Below are 16,995 nucleotides of genomic sequence, written 5' to 3'. Positions count from 1 at the left end.
ATCAGGATACTATTTACAGCACTTTTACACATTTGTTATGTTACAGCTAAAAGATGTTTTAAAAAAATTGCATGTACATTTTTTTTTTTGGGGGGGGGGGGGTCAATCACTTTTTGAATAACATATAACAATGTGTAAAAAGTGAAGCTGTGTGAATACTTTCTGGATGCCAGGAGAGTCAAGCTACACGGTTTCTCAAAGTAATTTGTGTTCTTTCGGAAGCACTGAACCAAGATGCAACACTGTCTTGGTCTCTTCCTCCTCCTCTTCCTCCTCTTCCTCCTGGCTGATCACCCCATCGAGGCTGAGGTCATCCAAGTCCACTGGCTTCGAAGATGTCTTTAGAGATTCACCCTCTTCCTGGTTTGAAGATTGCTGGTTGGAAATAAAGTCTGTCTGAAAAAGGATCTGAATCTGTGCGAGGAAGAAGTCTCCCTCTTGTTCAGGTAGTGGTTTTATGTATCTTCTCAGTGACGAGAGCATCTAGAGGACGGAGGTCAATTGAAGAGAAGGTTACAAGAAAAAATTGCAGGAGTTGTGAAAGACTTAATAAAGGTATCAGAAATAAAGATACTCAAAGTGGAGCCGCTGGGCTGCTACACCAACCTTCTCCAAACAGGTGAGATGGGAGTCTTGACGGAACAATTTGTTCATTTGCACGCTCCTGACCAACCAGAGGAGAAAACATAAAACAGTTTAGACACGTCACCGAAGGAACTGCGACAGCCTCGTGTCTCACTCACCTGGGCGCTTTGGCGTATTTGCTGATGATCCACTGAACTCTTCTCATCATCTGTTCCCAGTCGGGGATGTCTTGTGATGACAGGAAGTTGAATCTGTAGGGCATTTCTGGAGATGAATGCAGACAGATCCGGTCAGAGGATAAACTGTGCCAACTGCGTACAGAAAACCATGACCGCCACTGATCACGGTCATTCTTTGGCGTAGAGCAATGACTGTTAAGTTTACAGGCCGTCGCTAGCATTATGTCAGCTGCTGGCTCCCACATGCAACGTCTTAAGTTTTCTTTTTTTGCGGCCTGATGTTTGGGAGTACGCATCCCGCACTAAATTGAAGGTCCCACACAGTGTTCCACATGTATTTGAGGGATAAGAGCTTTTAGCACTGTGCAAATCTGCAGAAATACCTAAAGTTTTCTCTACAGCACCATTTCTCTTCAGGCTCATGTTAAGAAACGTCTGTTGTTTCTACTATAGAGACATGATTTCTTTGTCCTAGACCCTGTGTGTGTTTTTGTGAATTCACCCTCAGAGTACGTGTCTACAGCTGGTTAATTTTTAGAGATGTTTGATATCAAACTAATGTTAGAAAGACAAAGAGCAACCAAGTGCTGATCTTCTGTTCTAAATTTTACTCAGCACTTTTCTGGAAGATGGAAGAACCTCTTTTCTTCTTTACATTTTAAATGACATATTTTAAAAGGTGAGACTAAGGTTTGGGTGAGGCAAGTGTCAGTAGAAGTCGACAGGAAATAAATATCAATTTGATGCTCCCGAAGAACATACAAGCATAAACCTGTTAGTGATTACACGTGTGTTAGACCTACTCTTCAGGGGTGCCGAAGGCTCCTCGTTCTCTTTTACAAACAAGCAGGTAGTTTGCGAGTGCGGGGACGAGTTGGCTCGGTCGTACGGGCTCACGATCATTCCAATGAATGGAGCTCCACCACGTGAGAAATAACTCTGGAACAGTAAAATCAAGACTCCAGGTTCATATGATCCGTCCCGTGTGAGCGTTTTTCCGCACAGTTTCTCACGTTGCTCAGTTTTACCTGAAACTGGTCCTGCGTGTTGATGTCCCGCACAGACGGGTTGGGGTGGAAGGTGGGATGCGAATGGTACCAGCCCACAACACTGAAGCCCAGCGAAGCCAACATGTCGCAGGCTTGCGTCTGAGAAACCGGGTCCATCTCACACTGCAGACCCGTGCTCACGCTGTTGCATGGCTCTGCGGCACAGACCTAAAAACAGAAGCACCCGTCACTAAATGCAGTTTTATAAATATTTCAGGAAAAAAAAAAAATGTATCTCAACGCCTCGACAATCTTCTCATTTTATACCCACCTTGAGGACATTTTTATCTTCACTGAAAGTTCCACCAAGCAGGCCAATAACTTCAACCTGAGACACGTGGGCATGCTGGAGGCAAGATCACAGATTGGAAACGGGATTTTTTTTTTTTTAAAGCCCTCTTTGTGGACATGTGATGAATAATAGAACATGAGTTGAATTGTAAAGCAGAACATTATTTGGTCAGGTTACTGTTCAGCTGCTTGGGACCACAGTAAGAATCAGTGACATACCATGTCCATGATGAGTAGAGTCTCGGCACAAACAACAACCTGAAACGGTTCCTGGGAAAAAATAGGAAAAAGGAGCTATAAAGACCTAATTTATGATGCATGAGAAGTATTTTTTTGCGAGAGTTGGATTCAGTGCTACGTGGATCAAAGATAGGACAGATTATTACTTACAGGCACGTCCACTTCAAAAGTCCTGCAGGGAATCAGCTGGAAGGGATCGACTGACCTGGTGGACGGAGCGAGACTCTAAGTACCGCTGTGTGTTACTTCTGCTGCACAGAGCATCCATCCACTGTGCTTACCCTTGGTGTCTGGACATCTTGTTAGGCTTAGGCTGATTCTTCATCATCTCCTCCCTCCGGAGAGCCATTTCCTCAGGGCTGAGGTGCTGATGGAAGAGTAGAAATCATCCCGTTAATCCACCCAAACATCAACTGAACCATCACCCCGTGTGTGTGTGTGTGTGTGTGTGTGCGTGCATGTGTGCGTGTGTAGGTGAATTGTTGCACAAACCTCAAATGTTTGTCCCTCCAAGTCTTTAGCGTCACACCAGTTTCCCCAGCCGTCCCGCACACGTCTCTTCCTGGCACGCTGCAATTGATCACCAGTTAGCTCACAAAGCTCACATCTCACAGACATGTGTGATACTGTAAACAGGACTTTGTTACAGAATTATCTGCATTTCTACCCATCTATGAACGATATCCTCGATTGCGATCTCTAAGTGCTTCATACATGTAAACTTTGTGATAGAATGTGCGTGGTTTACGAGTACCCACCGAGCTCTGCAGCTGATACGCCTCAATAACATCTTTGCTCTCCTTCTGCTTGGAGCCGTCCACCAACTTTGGACGATTGTACACAGCTTGCTCTGCAAGAAGTACGTTACTGCTGCAGCATTGCAAAGAAGTACAAATTAAAGAAAAAAAAAAAGACATGAGGTAAATTTTAAAAGAGCCTCAGAGGAATTACCACAGCCGAAGTTAATAGCCCCAATGAGTTCAAGGTAGGTGTGGATTTTCCCAATGCAGTTGACGTCGCCACAGTTTTTCAGACCTGGCCGTACGGATGTCTTGTTGAGGTACTTGGGTTTTCTCTTGAGCCTGGAATACAAAGACCACAATGAATATTTCTTCTGGAAAGTTTCAGTGAGAAACGCTTGCTTTCTCTATCTTACCACTGATCCACGATATAGTTTCTAATCTTCATGTATCTCTCAGGGGTTTTGGAAGATCGTCCTTCAAAGAACTCCGGGATGGCTTGTCTCTCATCCTCTGTGACGGTCTCCATTTCCACCTCCACCTCCTGCTCAGGCGCTCTCAGTTCATTCTCTTCATCGTCTCTTTCCTCCTCATCCTGCCCGTGGCTTTTTTCTGATTGAGAAATCAGACTGATTCAGTCTTGTCAACACAATCTAAGAGGAAAATGTTTGTGTATCAATTATAAAGAGGAAAGAAAGACAGGCAGATAAATAAAGAAGAGTGGCAGTGGATTACCTGTCCCAGGAGTGCAGAAATCTTCCACCTGATCAGCTTGTCCTGAAATCTTGTTGTTTGAGCTCTGATGCTCATCTTCAGTTCTTTCTTTTGACTCTGTCTGAAATCGTGTCTCTGGGCTTTCGATAAAGTCAGGTTGTGTCTTGTTGACTTCATCTTCCTCCTTTATAACACTTTCCTCTGAGCAAGCTATGAATGATGAGGGTTGAAGACTTTGGGAGGGGACAGAGTTGTGGTTGGGCTGGACCTTTGTCTCATCTATGCTTTCTGCTCCATTCAGACCCACCATGTCTTCTTCAGCGGGGCTTTGAGATTTTGTCTTCTTCTTTGGCTCATTGATGGTGGGAACAGCCCCAAACTGAGAATTGGCCTCTTCCCCCTCCTCGATGATGTCCACCTCCTCCTCTTCCTCAGAAAGTGTCTCGTTGTGGATTATGGAGGTCAAAGTGGATTCCTGGAAATATTACATCATCATCATCCCCTCATGATCCGTCCGTGAGTTTACTGATTGCAATATACAGTTTTAGTATGACCGGGGGTCACTTCAAGAAAAAGTAATGAAAGAAACATTAAGGTTTATGACCAAACACAGGACACTGTGCATGAGTCTGCCAGCTAGACCTCTGAACTTTGAGGGCTGCCATACCTGCGTCACGGATTGGGGCAGTGCTTCCTCCTGGAGCCTGGCAGGTATGCAGGTCTCTGTGTGAACATCAGTCAGAAGATACTGTTCCTCCAGCAGCATGTTTTCTATAACTTCTCTGTTCTCAGCACTGATTGAGCTGTCAAGCTCCCACGGCTGGAAAAAACAAAACAAAACAAAACACAAATTGCTGAGTTAAAACTTTTTCAGTGAAGAAAATGATTTAATATCTGACACAAAAATCCCCACTGACAAAGAGAGCATGGCAATAACAATAGTTATATATACTCATGAACTATATACTCTCTTTTTTCCGTATATATTTTGGTCATTAGAATATTTTTTATTTCATAAAAAAATATACACGATTACCGGTACTCTGCACAGTGCTCTCACAGCTGAAAGCGGCCGCGGCACAGTGGTTGAAAAACACTGATTTAAACCATGACCCTTTATACTGTGTTGATAGATAGATAGATAGATAGATAGATAGATAGATAGATAGATAGATAGATAGATAGACAATTTTTTTTCTTTTACATACAGATACTACTACTTAAACCAGCTCTGCCTGAGACATCTGAAGACACATGAAGAAGAATCAGATTCATACCAGGATCCAGGATCCGCCCTGCTGCTCGAATTGCTCCTGCACCACCGTGTCCATCTTTCTGCAACAACACCAAAGCAAACCCTCAGTGGAACAACAGAGCAGTTAGACACGGTCCCTCCATGTGACCACGGGACAGTGAGCCACAGCCGGATTAACACCCTCCGAGGTTCTAAAACAGCGTCCAGGGGTCTGATATACCAGCGTGGACACCGACACACAAAAACCGACCCCAAAGAAGCATCGTACTCACCTTACAACACCATCACAGTCGTCTCCCTCGATGTCAACATCCACCTCTTCCTCCATGTTTCTTGATGAAGGTAAACACCGCAGAGAAGAAGTGGAGCAGCGCTCAGACGCGCTCACAGCGCTGCCGTGTGGCCGGAGGTCCACAGTGCTGCTGCTTTAGCGTGGTCTCGCGTTACTGCCTAATATTGGAAGAAATTCACCTAATTACCCCTCAACTTTCCCTTAACTGTGATTATTCAATGTTTTACTCAGTACTGAACCAAAATGGTAGCTGTTCAATGAATTGTTTAGTTTTTCCACGCATATGTGTGAAAACTATAATATAATGACTTCATATATCTAACACATTAATGCACAGAATACAGCTCAAAATGATCCACAAGGAAAATGAACCAGATGTGTGATGTGTGAACCAGATGGAGTTTGCATGTCAGCCCTGTAGTTGGTGGCTTTTCTTTGGTGTTCCAGTTTCCTCTCAGTCACAAACCATACGTCTGAAGCTGCCCGCTGACACCACATCGCCTGTGAATGTGAGCGTTTGACCGTCCCTGTGTATTTACCCTGTGAAGGGAGTTGTTCCATGAAGATCTGCTGGGATTGTCTCCGGCTCTGTGAGGAGGAGGAAGTAGCTGTGTCAGCCTTTGCAGCCTACACATTGCTCATGCCTGCAAGCTTGTACAGTTTCACTGGCTTTTCTGAGCCGGGCCCCCACATTTCACTCCATGGTTACGCAACTGATAGTGCCTGGTCACCACTTCCCTTCTCCACTCACCTGAACTGTGCAATTCTGTCTAATCTACGTAGTTATAGTTCACGTACTTCAACATCTTTTGTCGTCTGTTCTTTGGCTCTAGTTGTTCACACTGCACAAGCGATGATCAGATGTTCAATCAATGTGATTGTGCGAGTTAAACCCTGAGGTAGAAAAATGCATTTTCTTTTTAACTGAAAAGGACACTGGGATTGGATTCCAACTGATTCCAACTTTTTTTCTCCTTCTCCAGCAGTATCCAGGTGGAAGCTGATCATACAGCGACACAATAAGAAACAAAGGCAAAGTGAAAGACAAGGAAAAGTACTTTATTTAAAAAGAATTCACAGTTTCTAATGGCACTACATCTTTTCGTAGTAACTCACTCCTGTTTGAGAATACTGTGCAGCTCCTCAGAGGACTGACAGAGAGAAAGAAAGAAAGAAGAGAGGAGATAGCACTTGACATATAAGGTAGAAAAACAAAAGGCATGAGGAGTGATACAAAGTGCACACTGAGCTACTCCTTCTCTTGCTGTGTTATGACGGGTAGAAGCAGATCCCAAGTAGTCTTGATCATAACACACATGCACGCACACACGGAGTAGACCAAAATGTCACACACATACAAGTGGACACACAAACATCACACACATCCAAACAAGTTAAAAAAAAAAAAAAAGAAAAGAAAAAGGATTTGCTCAGCTTGTGAAACATATATAATCACATCAATAGTGTTCCGAATCAGATCCATTTATACTGCGTTCCCTTTATTCAGCAACAGTTCATTTCATCCTCACCACCGTCATTCTTCGAGGCGGAGCAAAACACAGGGTGAATGAATGAATAAAAGCGATGACTTAAAAACGTAGGGCGTGACGGAGCGGATGCACAGAAACATTTAAGTAGGAAGCTTCTCAAGCTTCCAACGGGGGGACACGACAAGAGTGGTTAATAAAAGCAGGCATATTGAGTCTTCTCCACATGAGAAGGTCGTGCAGTGGGGTGCGGGGTGGGGGAGTGGTCAGTCTGGTGAGCGACGACATGTGGAGAGAAGCTCTGCGAATGGCTGGCGGGATCGGCTCTGGTGGGAGAATGACGAGATCGAGAAGGAAAGGGGGGGGAAAAAAAGAGGTTCTGTCTCTGTCGACACGTGTACAAAACCAGCGGCTCGGAGCCGCTCCGAAACTGCATGCATCGGGGGCGGGACAACAACAACAACAAAAAACTACAAAAAAACTCCCCTCTTTCACGACTTCATCCACCTGCAGTGTGTGAACTCATGTTACTGCAGGAAAATCATTCAACTCATTCAAACTAAATCAGTAACCTCATCGAATAAAGACGTGGAAACAAGCGCAGTAACTAAGCAGCTCAGCCCGTTCCATCGTCTCCGTCCACCCAGCAGCAGTAGACACGCACAGAAGCAGCCGTGTGACGACACCGACAGCAATATTCTTTGTTAATTATAAAAACGAGACTGCCATCATACATATTTCACACTTCAGGTCAAAGTAAAGTGAAGCTGTTATAAAGTGAAATCAATTGTTAAAGAAAAAAAAACCAAAAAACACCCCTCCAATGTGACCTTTGTGTGTCGGTACCATCGAGTAATATTTATATGCAACAAACATTAATGCAGGAATAAACTACAGTGACGCTGCAGGACTGACAAACCAGTGGCTAGATTTAAAAAAACAACATCTCTAGTCACTTAAATAAATAAATAGATAAATAAAACTGGTCTGTCGGAGCAGCCTGCAGGCGTCTCGGTAGGTTTTTGTGTGTGATAGAAGTGTAAACATTCAGATCTGCTACTCTTTGTGCCCTTCATAGTGAAACGGTTGTTTCGAACCTGGCATTGAACATAATTAAGATCGATGAGACGAGCAACATTAGCAGAGGTGTGGTAAAACGTGACGGGAACAGAACCAAGTGTGGCTTCATCACAGTTCCAGCGTGAGAGTCTTCGCGTGAGCACAGTTTCAAACAGCGGAATAAGTTAAAAGATTTCCTGCGATTGTCTACAGACGGCTGCTTCTGTATTTGTATTACAAGGGGAGGTAGGACATTAAACCGGGACACACGTGGGCTCTTTCACACCATGCAAAATTATTTTCTTCATTCAGCTCTCACAACTGGTTTGGAACTGACTGACAGAGACAGAAGAAGAAGAAGAAGAAGAAGAAGAAAAACATCTGGGACATTGCACAGTGAAAGTTAAACACTCTGGTCCCGTACAAACACCTGCGGTCGCTCCAGAAGAAAACGAGGATAAGAAAGCGGTTTGTCAAGCTCCGCAGCTTTCCCACGCGTCATCCCACAGAGCATCCTAATACTTGTCGAGTAATTGCAGAGTTGAGGTCAGGCCGTCGCCACACTGAGCTCGGAGCGGGAGGAGGAGAAAGTCACTGGTGCTCGATTCGTCGTGGGACAATGTGCTTATCCAGGAGGAAATAAAACCGTCTTGATGGTTTTGAATTGTGTTGATGGTCCTCTCCCCACCACAGAGTGTCTCTCTCTCTCTCTCTCTGTGCACTCCAGCAATCCTTTCACATGTCACGCTTTTGAGAATCAAAAAGGTCTACAACTGATAGAAAGGCACATAACTGTAAACAGGTCTTTGACGTGAGTGGATGAGGATTTCATGATGTCAAGCTACTGCTGCTGTACCCAATTCAGTTCCACGGTGCGCCTGGGTGCTCATGGGAAATGTTAGTTCTTTGGGCTGTGATATGACCATTTCTCCCAGTCAAGTATGCTACAGTACAGTGTGTGTGTGTGTGTGTGTGTGTGTGTGTATTCAGACATGTCCGGTGACAGCCGTCACCCCGATGGTCCCGACGCTCATCTCCTTGCTTCCCTTCATAAGCTGCTGCAGGCTGGCCAGGGAGCCGACGCCGCCCGGTGGCATGTGGGGGAAGTGCAACTCCGTCTGCCGAGACTTCCGCCGCTTGACGGAGCGCTTCTCCTGACGGGACTTGGCGGGCGGTTGGCCGAGGGGGAAGGAGAGGCCGTGGCCATTACACATGCCGGCCGACGGGAAGATGGGCGAGGGAGGGGGGAGGCGGCTCGTGTACGACTCGTCGGAATGGGTGGACGAGCTGCAACTGGTGGTCTCTGGTGGCGAGAGCTCCTTTGCGGTGCACGTGGGCAACGGTGACACTTCCTCTGTTGATGGAGGTGGAGGAAGTGGTACAGCAGTCGGCGGAAGAGGGGGAGGGGGCGGCGGGAGAGGAAGGGGGGGCGGCGGAGGGGGCGGAAGAGACAAGAGCTGGGGTGGCGGTGGCGGCGGCGGCGCAGGGAGGCATGGCTGGAAGCCGTTACATTTGGGACCTTCATTTGTGAGGAGGCCAGAGGGAGCGAAGGCCTTCAGAGTCTCAACCTTGTCCAGTGACTTTGCTTTGCAACGTTTTTTCTAAAGAGAAAGAAAACAAAACAAAGGTGTAAATGTACTTTGAAACGTTAAAAAAAACACGAGATCCATTTAGTAATATGATGCCGTATTAACCACCTTTGTGCTAGATACTGATGCTACACAAACTGGTCAGAGAAGGGCAGGAAAGTTTAACAGGGAATGATGGGAGTATAGGAACAGGACGCTGTAAACTAACTCTCAAATCACCGACACAAAAACTATTCACAGCAGAAACCAACGTGCTGCACAGCGAATTCGAGGCACGGTTCAACCGCGCTTCATTCACCCCAAACAATCATCTGGTGAAGGTGAATGAAGTGGTGATTTACTGGCACACAGTTCCAGCAAAGGAGTGGTTAAAGGATATTTTGTGATGAATTCAACCCGATTACGCCACTGAGCTCAGAAATGGGTGACTGGCGAAGAGGTCATTTCCTGCCCTAACAAATTCACTGGACACACTGAGCGAAACTTAAAGCAAAACAAAACAAAAAAAAACAAACACAGCAAGTTATTGGTAAGGCGGCCATAACTCAGCCAGCAGACACTGTACCTTTTTCTCTGGAGAAAACCTTAGAGGTTCTACAATGTACAAGTCATCTGGACCTACTGGGGAGGGGAGAGAGGGGCCAGGTTAATGGTGGAATGGGAAACAGGAAAACATACATGTCACAAGCATGAAGTGACCTTGCAAGTAGTTTCTTTATGCAATACAGGAATTGAATAAAAAACAAAACTGCAGTGATCGTGGTCCATTATCAGATAATAAACACAAGTAATTTGACTAACATTAACTTGATGTCGCAGAAGAAGCACGTAATTACCAATTACTACTTGCAAATGTCTACCATGAGCCAGCGAAGCATTGTGCTCTAATAATACACTCCTTCAGCCTGCATATGGACACAAGCTGGCAATGACAGGCCCTCAAGGGCAAACTCTCCCACACGCAGACACACACACATGCACGCACACACACGCAGTTGAGGGATAATGAACAGCAGGGGGAGTTTCAGGTTTCATAAATCAAATACTTGATTCTTTCATTGCCTGTGCCAGCCGCTCCCTGTGCATGTGTGTTGCTTCAGGCACTGACAAACACCCAGAGATTTCGAGCCACTACAGGCTGGCAACACATGTGAGACGACACAGTGAAGGTATCGAGAGCGAGAATGAAAAAGAATGAGTGGGTAGTGTTTGAAGGCAGACAATCCTATTGCAAGAGCTGCGCGGTTCTGAAGCGGCGAAGCCTGAAAGAGTTGCGGTTCTACGACAGAGGCAGGACTTTGCGACTGCAGAGCAACTCCCTGCTTTACTGATGTTTCAGTGTCACGATGGGGAGAAACGGTGAGAGGAGAAAACAAAGGAGGTATGTTTGAAGAGAGAATTGTGCAGTGTGCACATTCTGGCGAAGAGCTCTTACCTTCTGTGGAGGACAGGTGGAACGACTTGGAGCGAACGAGTGGACAGGTCACCCTGCGTTTCAGGCTCATGTCGTCATAGGAAGAGAAGCATCTGGCGAGGAGAAAAGAAAACCTTGAGAAAAAGGTTGTTCACATTGCGGCTCGTCCAGCTTGTTCCCGTACAAGTGGAAGGACGGGGATGATGACGTGTTGGACAGACAGCAGAGAAGATGACCAGAGAAGAATTTTAAGCTTAAAGTTCTCTGAAGTCGGTGCAATGTTAAGGAATTGTATGAATATGGAACGAGTGTGTTATCGTTTCATTCGCTTTTCAGAGTAGAAAACTGTACGAGATGGAACTTCACTGGGGTATGACTGACCTTATGGGGAGCAAAATTCTCCATAAGGTAGAGGTTTCCATGTTTTTGAGGGTTGAGATGTGATTTTAGTGATCCGATTTCAATCAGGGTAAGCTCAATGTCAGATTTAGGGGCTGGGTTAGGTAGTTGTTATGTTTAAGAAAAGACAAAAGAACAAGCATGGTGCATGTGTGTGTGTGTGTGTGTGTGTGTGTGTGTGTGTGTGTGTGTGTGTGTGTGTGTGTGTGTGTGTGTGTGTGTGTGTGTGTGTGTGTGTGTGTGTGTGTGTGTGTGTGTGTGTGTGTGTGTGTGTGTGTGTGTGTGTGTGTGTGTGTGTGTGTGTGTGACAAACCTCTTGGGGCTAGGGTAGTGGTTGCTCTTGGGCAGGGCGGTAGTGTTGCTACTGGGGCTGGGGGACGAGCCGCGGCAGCACTGCAGACACAACAGGAGCCCCAGAGAGAGACACAAGACCAGAGAGACCACCAGGTAGCTCTGCCGGTCGGACACCTGCAGAGAAAAAGCAGTCTAAAACATCAAAAACATCAAACCTTACTTAATGTATTGAAACCGATAAATCGTTTCCCCAGGTTCTTCTCATGTGTTGGACTCTTGTGGACATGTCTCTGTGCAGTTTGCATGTTCTCCATTATTCTTCACAAACTGTTTAAATCAACTCCAAATTAAATCAGAATTTCTATGTTGTGTGTGTGTATATACATCAGACCTGTAGCTTTGGGATAGTATTGCAGTTAAAATCTAGTTTATTCGTCTTGACATCTGTGCTGCGCTTCCCCTTATCCAGCATGAGGATGAGAAGCAGATAAACCATGGAAGACTGCCAAATGACGATATGATCCAAACACTTCCACTTCAACTTTCATTTGGAATGAAATACTTGGCTGCTGTGAAGCCATATAGCTCGGTCACACAATACCGTGTGAGCTCTCTCAACTCATGCGCTGTACACAAATGAAAGAAGAACCAAGTATTATGCGGTTTAAAATGCATCTTACCTCTCTCTGCAGCTGGCCGACAGTGACGGTGAGATTAAGCATCAGTTTTGTGACATTTTCTAGTTGGCTCTGCAGCATGTGGATAGAATCGGTCTGTTTCAGGTCCTGTTCGGTTAAAAATGAGACAAACCCCAAAGGCTTCCATGAAATCAACAATTATAACGTCCATGCATGGATTATTTGTGCCTCCATCAAGTATTTGCAAAGTGACCTGCTCCTCAGCAATGCGGGAGGTGTTTTGCAGCTTGATGATGGTCTTATTAAATGCCCTCTGCATCTCCTCCATTTGTTTACGATACCTGGAAATGACAGAAGCAACATAATGCATCAGCTTGAAATGAACTGATCCAAAATAAATCAAACATGTGATCATTGCCCAGCAAACGGGTAGAGCCGCATTTCTTTGTATGGCAGAAATATTATGTTCATTGTGTTTTGTGACTTCACCTCTGGCTGAGCTCCTCCAAGTATCTGCTGGACAGACTCATGTTCATCTCCAGAGCTTTGATTCTGTTGTTCAGCCTCATGAACACGCTCTCCTTCTGGCTGGATCCGTGAACCGCCCCACCGTTCGATAACACGCCGTTCCCATTCCCCCCGCCGCCGCCGTTATAATCCCCTCCGTTTTGCAGCTCTGCATAGAAATCTGTGGCTGTCCGGTGGATGTTGCCGTTCCCATTAGTGCCCAAGAACTCATCTTCCACCGGCTCCTCCACCCGTTGGGACTCTCCCATCTGCAGGGGAGAGTCCCCCTGCTCCCCGTGAGCCTGAGAATCCAGGACGTTTCGTCTGTGGGTGTCCCCACTGTCCGTACCCGACTTCGCTGCGTCTGTGAGAGTGTCGGCTGTGGGGGCGGCTGTTGGCAGCTCGGTGGGAGGGGGGATAAGGTCTTCGGGCCGCGATGCGGTGGGAAGAGGCTGCACAGGTTGTTCCCTGACAGCAGAAACCGCGACGCTGACAGAGGCCGTCTCGGAGGACAGGGACTGTGAGGGGGAGCTTACAGAAAGGGCAGAGCTGGCACTGCTTGCTTGCTGCGTCTCAGGGATGGAGGCAGTTTGGAGGGGTGGAGTTGGGACGGGGTCCAGGGCTGCGTCTTTTACTGGAGATAAGAGTTTCTCCTCGTGGGTGGGGGTCGGCCTCGACAGCGAGCTGTGGACGTCCGAGAAGCTGTGAGGGGGGATGTTGGAGATTCTACTCGGCTCGAGGTCGATGCCGAGTTCGGGAGTGTGTGCGTCGGGCGCGTGCGTGCTGGGATTTGTGTCAGTAGTGTGTACCTCAAAAACAGGTTTGCCCTCACTTTGGCTCTTAACCGTCGCCTCGGGCTCGGGAGCTTTTTCTGTAAGAGGAAGACCCTCTTGAAGAGTAGTTTTGACTCGAACCTGGCTCAGAGGGGGTGTGTGATCAATGACAATGGTGTTGACAGCAGGTGCAGTCTGTGTCTGGGAACTCAGGTGCCTCTTCCTGAGGCTGCGCAGTCTCTCTTTGGCCAGCCGGGCGGAGCACCAGCGATGGAGCAGCTCGGGCAGAGTGGCCATGCAGGACAGCGACAGGGACGAGAGGGTGGAGAATGGACAGTACGCCTGGCTCTCCCGCTGATTCCTGTCTGCCTCCTTCCTCGTCTCCTCCTCTCGCTTCTCTTCCTCTTCCTCAGCCTCCTCCTCCATCAAAGTGACAGTTGACTGTCTGGGCTCATCCTCCTCCTCCTCTTCCACCAGAGTGACAATCTGCCTGTCCTCAGGACCGTCGGATGATGGGGGAGGGGATACAGAAGTGTCACTGGGAGTATTTAAGTCCTCCTCAACGGCTGGCAGTTCTGGTTTTGCAGGTTCCAGCCTGAATGTGAGGAAAAAAAATCATGAATACATCGACAAATGTTTGCCCTTTTGATGAAATCTCGAAATAAAGTATCACTAAAACACCCCGTTAAACTTCTTCATCGATGTTGATTCTTACCCCGTCAGTTCGAGAGGGGCTTCAGCTGATTCAGCTGCAATGTCTTTGTTTGACTTTTTAACGTCCACCTCTGCTGTGATGTTGACTAGGATGTGGGGGGAAAAAAGCACAACAATTAACACAAGATAAGTGTTTAAGATTACATTTAGGCTTGAAAAGTCAAGCTATTTGCCCTGATTTGTCCAGTGCAGGCTGCTGGAGACAGAGAGTAGATTCAGGGTAAGCAATGTACCGTGCAGATCCGAGTTTGACGAGGGGGGGGGGGGGAAAGAAAGAAAGGAAAATACTGTGAACCAGTTTGGTCCAGTTTGAACTGATCTCTCTCTTCTGCTCTGAGCAAATGAGCGGAAACTGGTTCTGAAGTATAAGACATCTACATTTAACAGAAACACAAAGAACAAAAAGCTGACTCTCGTTTGAAAATAATCACATTCATTTTTTATGTATTAACAACTTAGTTTTATCAACATCTTCTTGGAAGTTTGGCAGATACACCCATGTAAAGAAAGTATCGTTCGGACTTAAGGACGCATGAGAATGACCCGAGGCTTGAACATTTTTTCTCCTTAATTTAATTCCACCGAGTGAGAACTTTGTCCATGGTAAATAGACCTAAGACGTCAGAGCTCCCCCTCGGCGTGAATTGAGCCGACTTCTCTGCCAACAAGTAAAACAGTGAACGCCACAGTCCTGCTTAAAACGCTGCTGGAGACCCCCTGCCAACAGGCACACAAACATCTGGCTGCCTCAGCACATACGTATGTGAACTTTCAGACTGTGCATCGGCTCACATTTTACTGAAAAGAAAAAAGGAAAAAATAAAAGTGACCCAGTTTAGGAGCCAGTTAATCCAAACAATATGTGCGTGTGTGTGTGCGTGCGTGTGTGTGTGTGTGTGGGGGGATTCTGGTGGTATGAGATGAAGCAAGAGAGAAAAAGGCAACCACACACTATATGTAACAGCAGAATGCAGAAAAAGAGGAAATGTGTGCTGCCTTTTTACATAAAGTGAGAACATCTGGGATCTGTGACGGTGTTGTTAACTCTCGTCTCAGGAAGAAAAGTATTCATATTACTAAAATACAATTTGTGTCTCCACCAAGAAATGGGTGACTCATGTTAAAGACTTTCACCTAACCTTTGATGCAAATGATTAAGCTGCGAATTGCTATGTACGTAAAAACCGGTTGAGTGGTTGTTCTGAGAAACAATCAACAATAGAAGGACTGAGAGAAGCAAGGTCATAACTGACTGTAAGCCATCTTTAATTATTATCTGCCACACATCCCTGAAGACATGAGTCTTGTAGCGTTTGAAAGACACCTGCTCGGAAACACTTCCACAAATTCACTTCACCCATAGCAGATGCAAGGTTTTATAATGGCCATAATCTGACAACAGGGTACCAAACTGCAGTATAACATTTACAATTTCAGAGAATAATATATAATGGAATTAAAATACACATCTTGTGATTCGTTTAAATCAAATTTTATTAAACTAGTTTAAAATGACCAGAATAGACACAGACTGTATATTACTCATCCTGTTTTATGCAACTAAAACAAAGACAACTGTGAGTTTTCACTGTTTTGGAGGCTGGGTGTTAGTAGTGTAATGGAATCTATTCCAACTATCTCTCCCAGAAAAGAAGCCGTGAAATGAGAAGCCACACGGACCAATCCTCCTTGAGGACATGTAGAAACAATTAGCCGACCCAGCATGCATCAGTGCCTCCTAAAAGCAATGATGTTCAGTGATGTACTGCACGTGTTTAACTTCAAATTAGAAAAAACTGTTATAGCAAAATATCAACTGTATGAGTTTAAGAGTAATAGTAGGTTAAACTTCACTGTTAGAATTGCATAAACAAAATCAAACAATATGATAAAAATCATTGATCGTATTTCTACCGCTGCTAAATGAAGACTAAAACTTCCAGAAAGCTCCGTCATCATTTCTGCAGATTCAACGAGCTTCACACGATAAGTCGCATCCTCCCATTCCGACGCCATTGTGACAGCTGCCACGCGACTTGCACGCGCAGCATTGGGATAAACTTGTTATTCAGTGTTTGGCTCAAAGACCATCCGACACATGGACAGTGAGTGAGATGAGGGATCAGATCACCAATCTAGGGAGTGGAAGACGACCCGCTCTACCAACTCAGCCAAAGTACAGTCACTGTATTGACAGCTGACAATATTTGCTGAATATGAGCTGGGAGTTCTGGGGCATGGCTGGAGGGAGAATAAACAAAATAAAGAGAGTAGTGTGTTTGAGGGTCTTGTACCTCCTCCTTCTGCTCCCCCCTCCAGCTCAGGTTTGCTTCCCAGCACGTTAGCAGCAATGTTGTTCACCATATTCAAGATGGCATCTTCAGAGAAAAAACACACACACACACACACAACACATTCACATCGTCAGAAGGGATGTTACTGGAAGAAAACAGCTTGAAGACAAAAATGTTCTCCAAGCAATTTTACTACAGCGTCTGTCAGTTGTTTTTCGTTGTTTTTACCTGCTTGGGCTTCAGAATTGTTTTTCCCTACCTTATTTTTCATTTCCTCAAGGCATTTCTATCTGGTTTTCAAAGCCTGCTTAACTGATGAAAACAAAAAAAATCCTGTGCTGCTTTTCATGGATTTAAAGTGAGAGGCCCAGAGGTCTGTTTGTGTGCGCAGCATGTTTGAGGGGGTTGCACTCGTCCTCACTTTGCTAAAGCAGGAGACATAAGGGCACCACTGTGTGGTTTAGAGGAAAAAACATTTTTTT

General features: G+C 45.7%; 2 protein-coding genes across 4 annotated transcripts in view; both read right to left on the bottom strand.

Moving 5' to 3' along the window:
- Window positions 1–8: 8 nt before the first annotated feature.
- mysm1 (Myb-like, SWIRM and MPN domains 1) lies at window positions 9–5,376 on the bottom strand. Of its 2 annotated transcripts, XM_080506666.1 has the most exons (17): window positions 5,326–5,376; window positions 5,076–5,133; window positions 4,466–4,618; window positions 3,820–4,273; window positions 3,501–3,696; window positions 3,296–3,426; window positions 3,103–3,194; window positions 2,837–2,914; window positions 2,626–2,711; window positions 2,495–2,549; window positions 2,324–2,374; window positions 2,085–2,159; window positions 1,793–1,981; window positions 1,568–1,703; window positions 744–849; window positions 607–664; window positions 9–483 (listed from the first exon to the last, which is right to left on the bottom strand). In XM_080506666.1, the coding sequence occupies exons 2-17, from the start codon at window positions 5,127–5,129 to the stop codon at window positions 196–198; spliced, it is 2,202 nt and encodes a 733-aa protein (XP_080362792.1). In that variant the 5' UTR covers window positions 5,130–5,133; window positions 5,326–5,376; the 3' UTR covers window positions 9–195. The 2 variants fall into 2 exon arrangements, with proteins under 2 accessions (XP_080362792.1, XP_080362793.1); XM_080506667.1 differs by lacking the exon at window positions 2,085–2,159.
- A 1,007-nt stretch (window positions 5,377–6,383) lies between these two features.
- The window catches only part of suco (SUN domain containing ossification factor), a 38,313-nt gene continuing 27,701 nt past the window's right edge, over window positions 6,384–16,995 (bottom strand). For both annotated transcript variants that reach the window (XM_080505995.1, XM_080505996.1), the window contains 9 exons: window positions 16,514–16,597; window positions 14,221–14,305; window positions 12,715–14,100; window positions 12,479–12,566; window positions 12,268–12,372; window positions 11,607–11,761; window positions 10,916–11,007; window positions 10,046–10,101; window positions 6,384–9,492 (listed from right to left, as the gene is read on the bottom strand). In XM_080505995.1, the coding sequence (XP_080362121.1) occupies window positions 8,878–9,492; window positions 10,046–10,101; window positions 10,916–11,007; window positions 11,607–11,761; window positions 12,268–12,372; window positions 12,479–12,566; window positions 12,715–14,100; window positions 14,221–14,305; window positions 16,514–16,597 (2,666 nt within the window). In that variant the 3' untranslated portion in view covers window positions 6,384–8,877. The remainder of the gene's footprint in view (window positions 9,493–10,045; window positions 10,102–10,915; window positions 11,008–11,606; window positions 11,762–12,267; window positions 12,373–12,478; window positions 12,567–12,714; window positions 14,101–14,220; window positions 14,306–16,513; window positions 16,598–16,995) is intronic.

This window comes from Blennius ocellaris, assembly GCF_963422515.1.
Source record: "Blennius ocellaris genome assembly, chromosome: 12".
NCBI classification, from domain to species: Eukaryota; Metazoa; Chordata; class Actinopteri; order Blenniiformes; family Blenniidae; genus Blennius; species Blennius ocellaris.
The sequence above is the reverse complement of the archived record's forward strand: the minus strand, read 5'-3'. Positions and strand labels throughout refer to the sequence as shown.

Excerpts from the sequence above, each read along its gene's own strand:
- mysm1 (XM_080506666.1), bottom strand. The coding sequence starts at position 5,129 with ATGGACACGGTGGTGCAGGAGCAATTCGAGCAGCAGGGCGGATCCTGG. Across the intron at positions 3,427-3,500 it reads AACTATATCGTGGATCAGTG|GCTCAAGAGAAAACCCAAGT; the intron begins GTAAGATAGAGA and ends TTTGTATTCCAG. Across the intron at positions 2,550-2,625 it reads AAGATGTCCAGACACCAAGG|GTCAGTCGATCCCTTCCAGC; the intron begins GTAAGCACAGTG and ends TCCGTCCACCAG.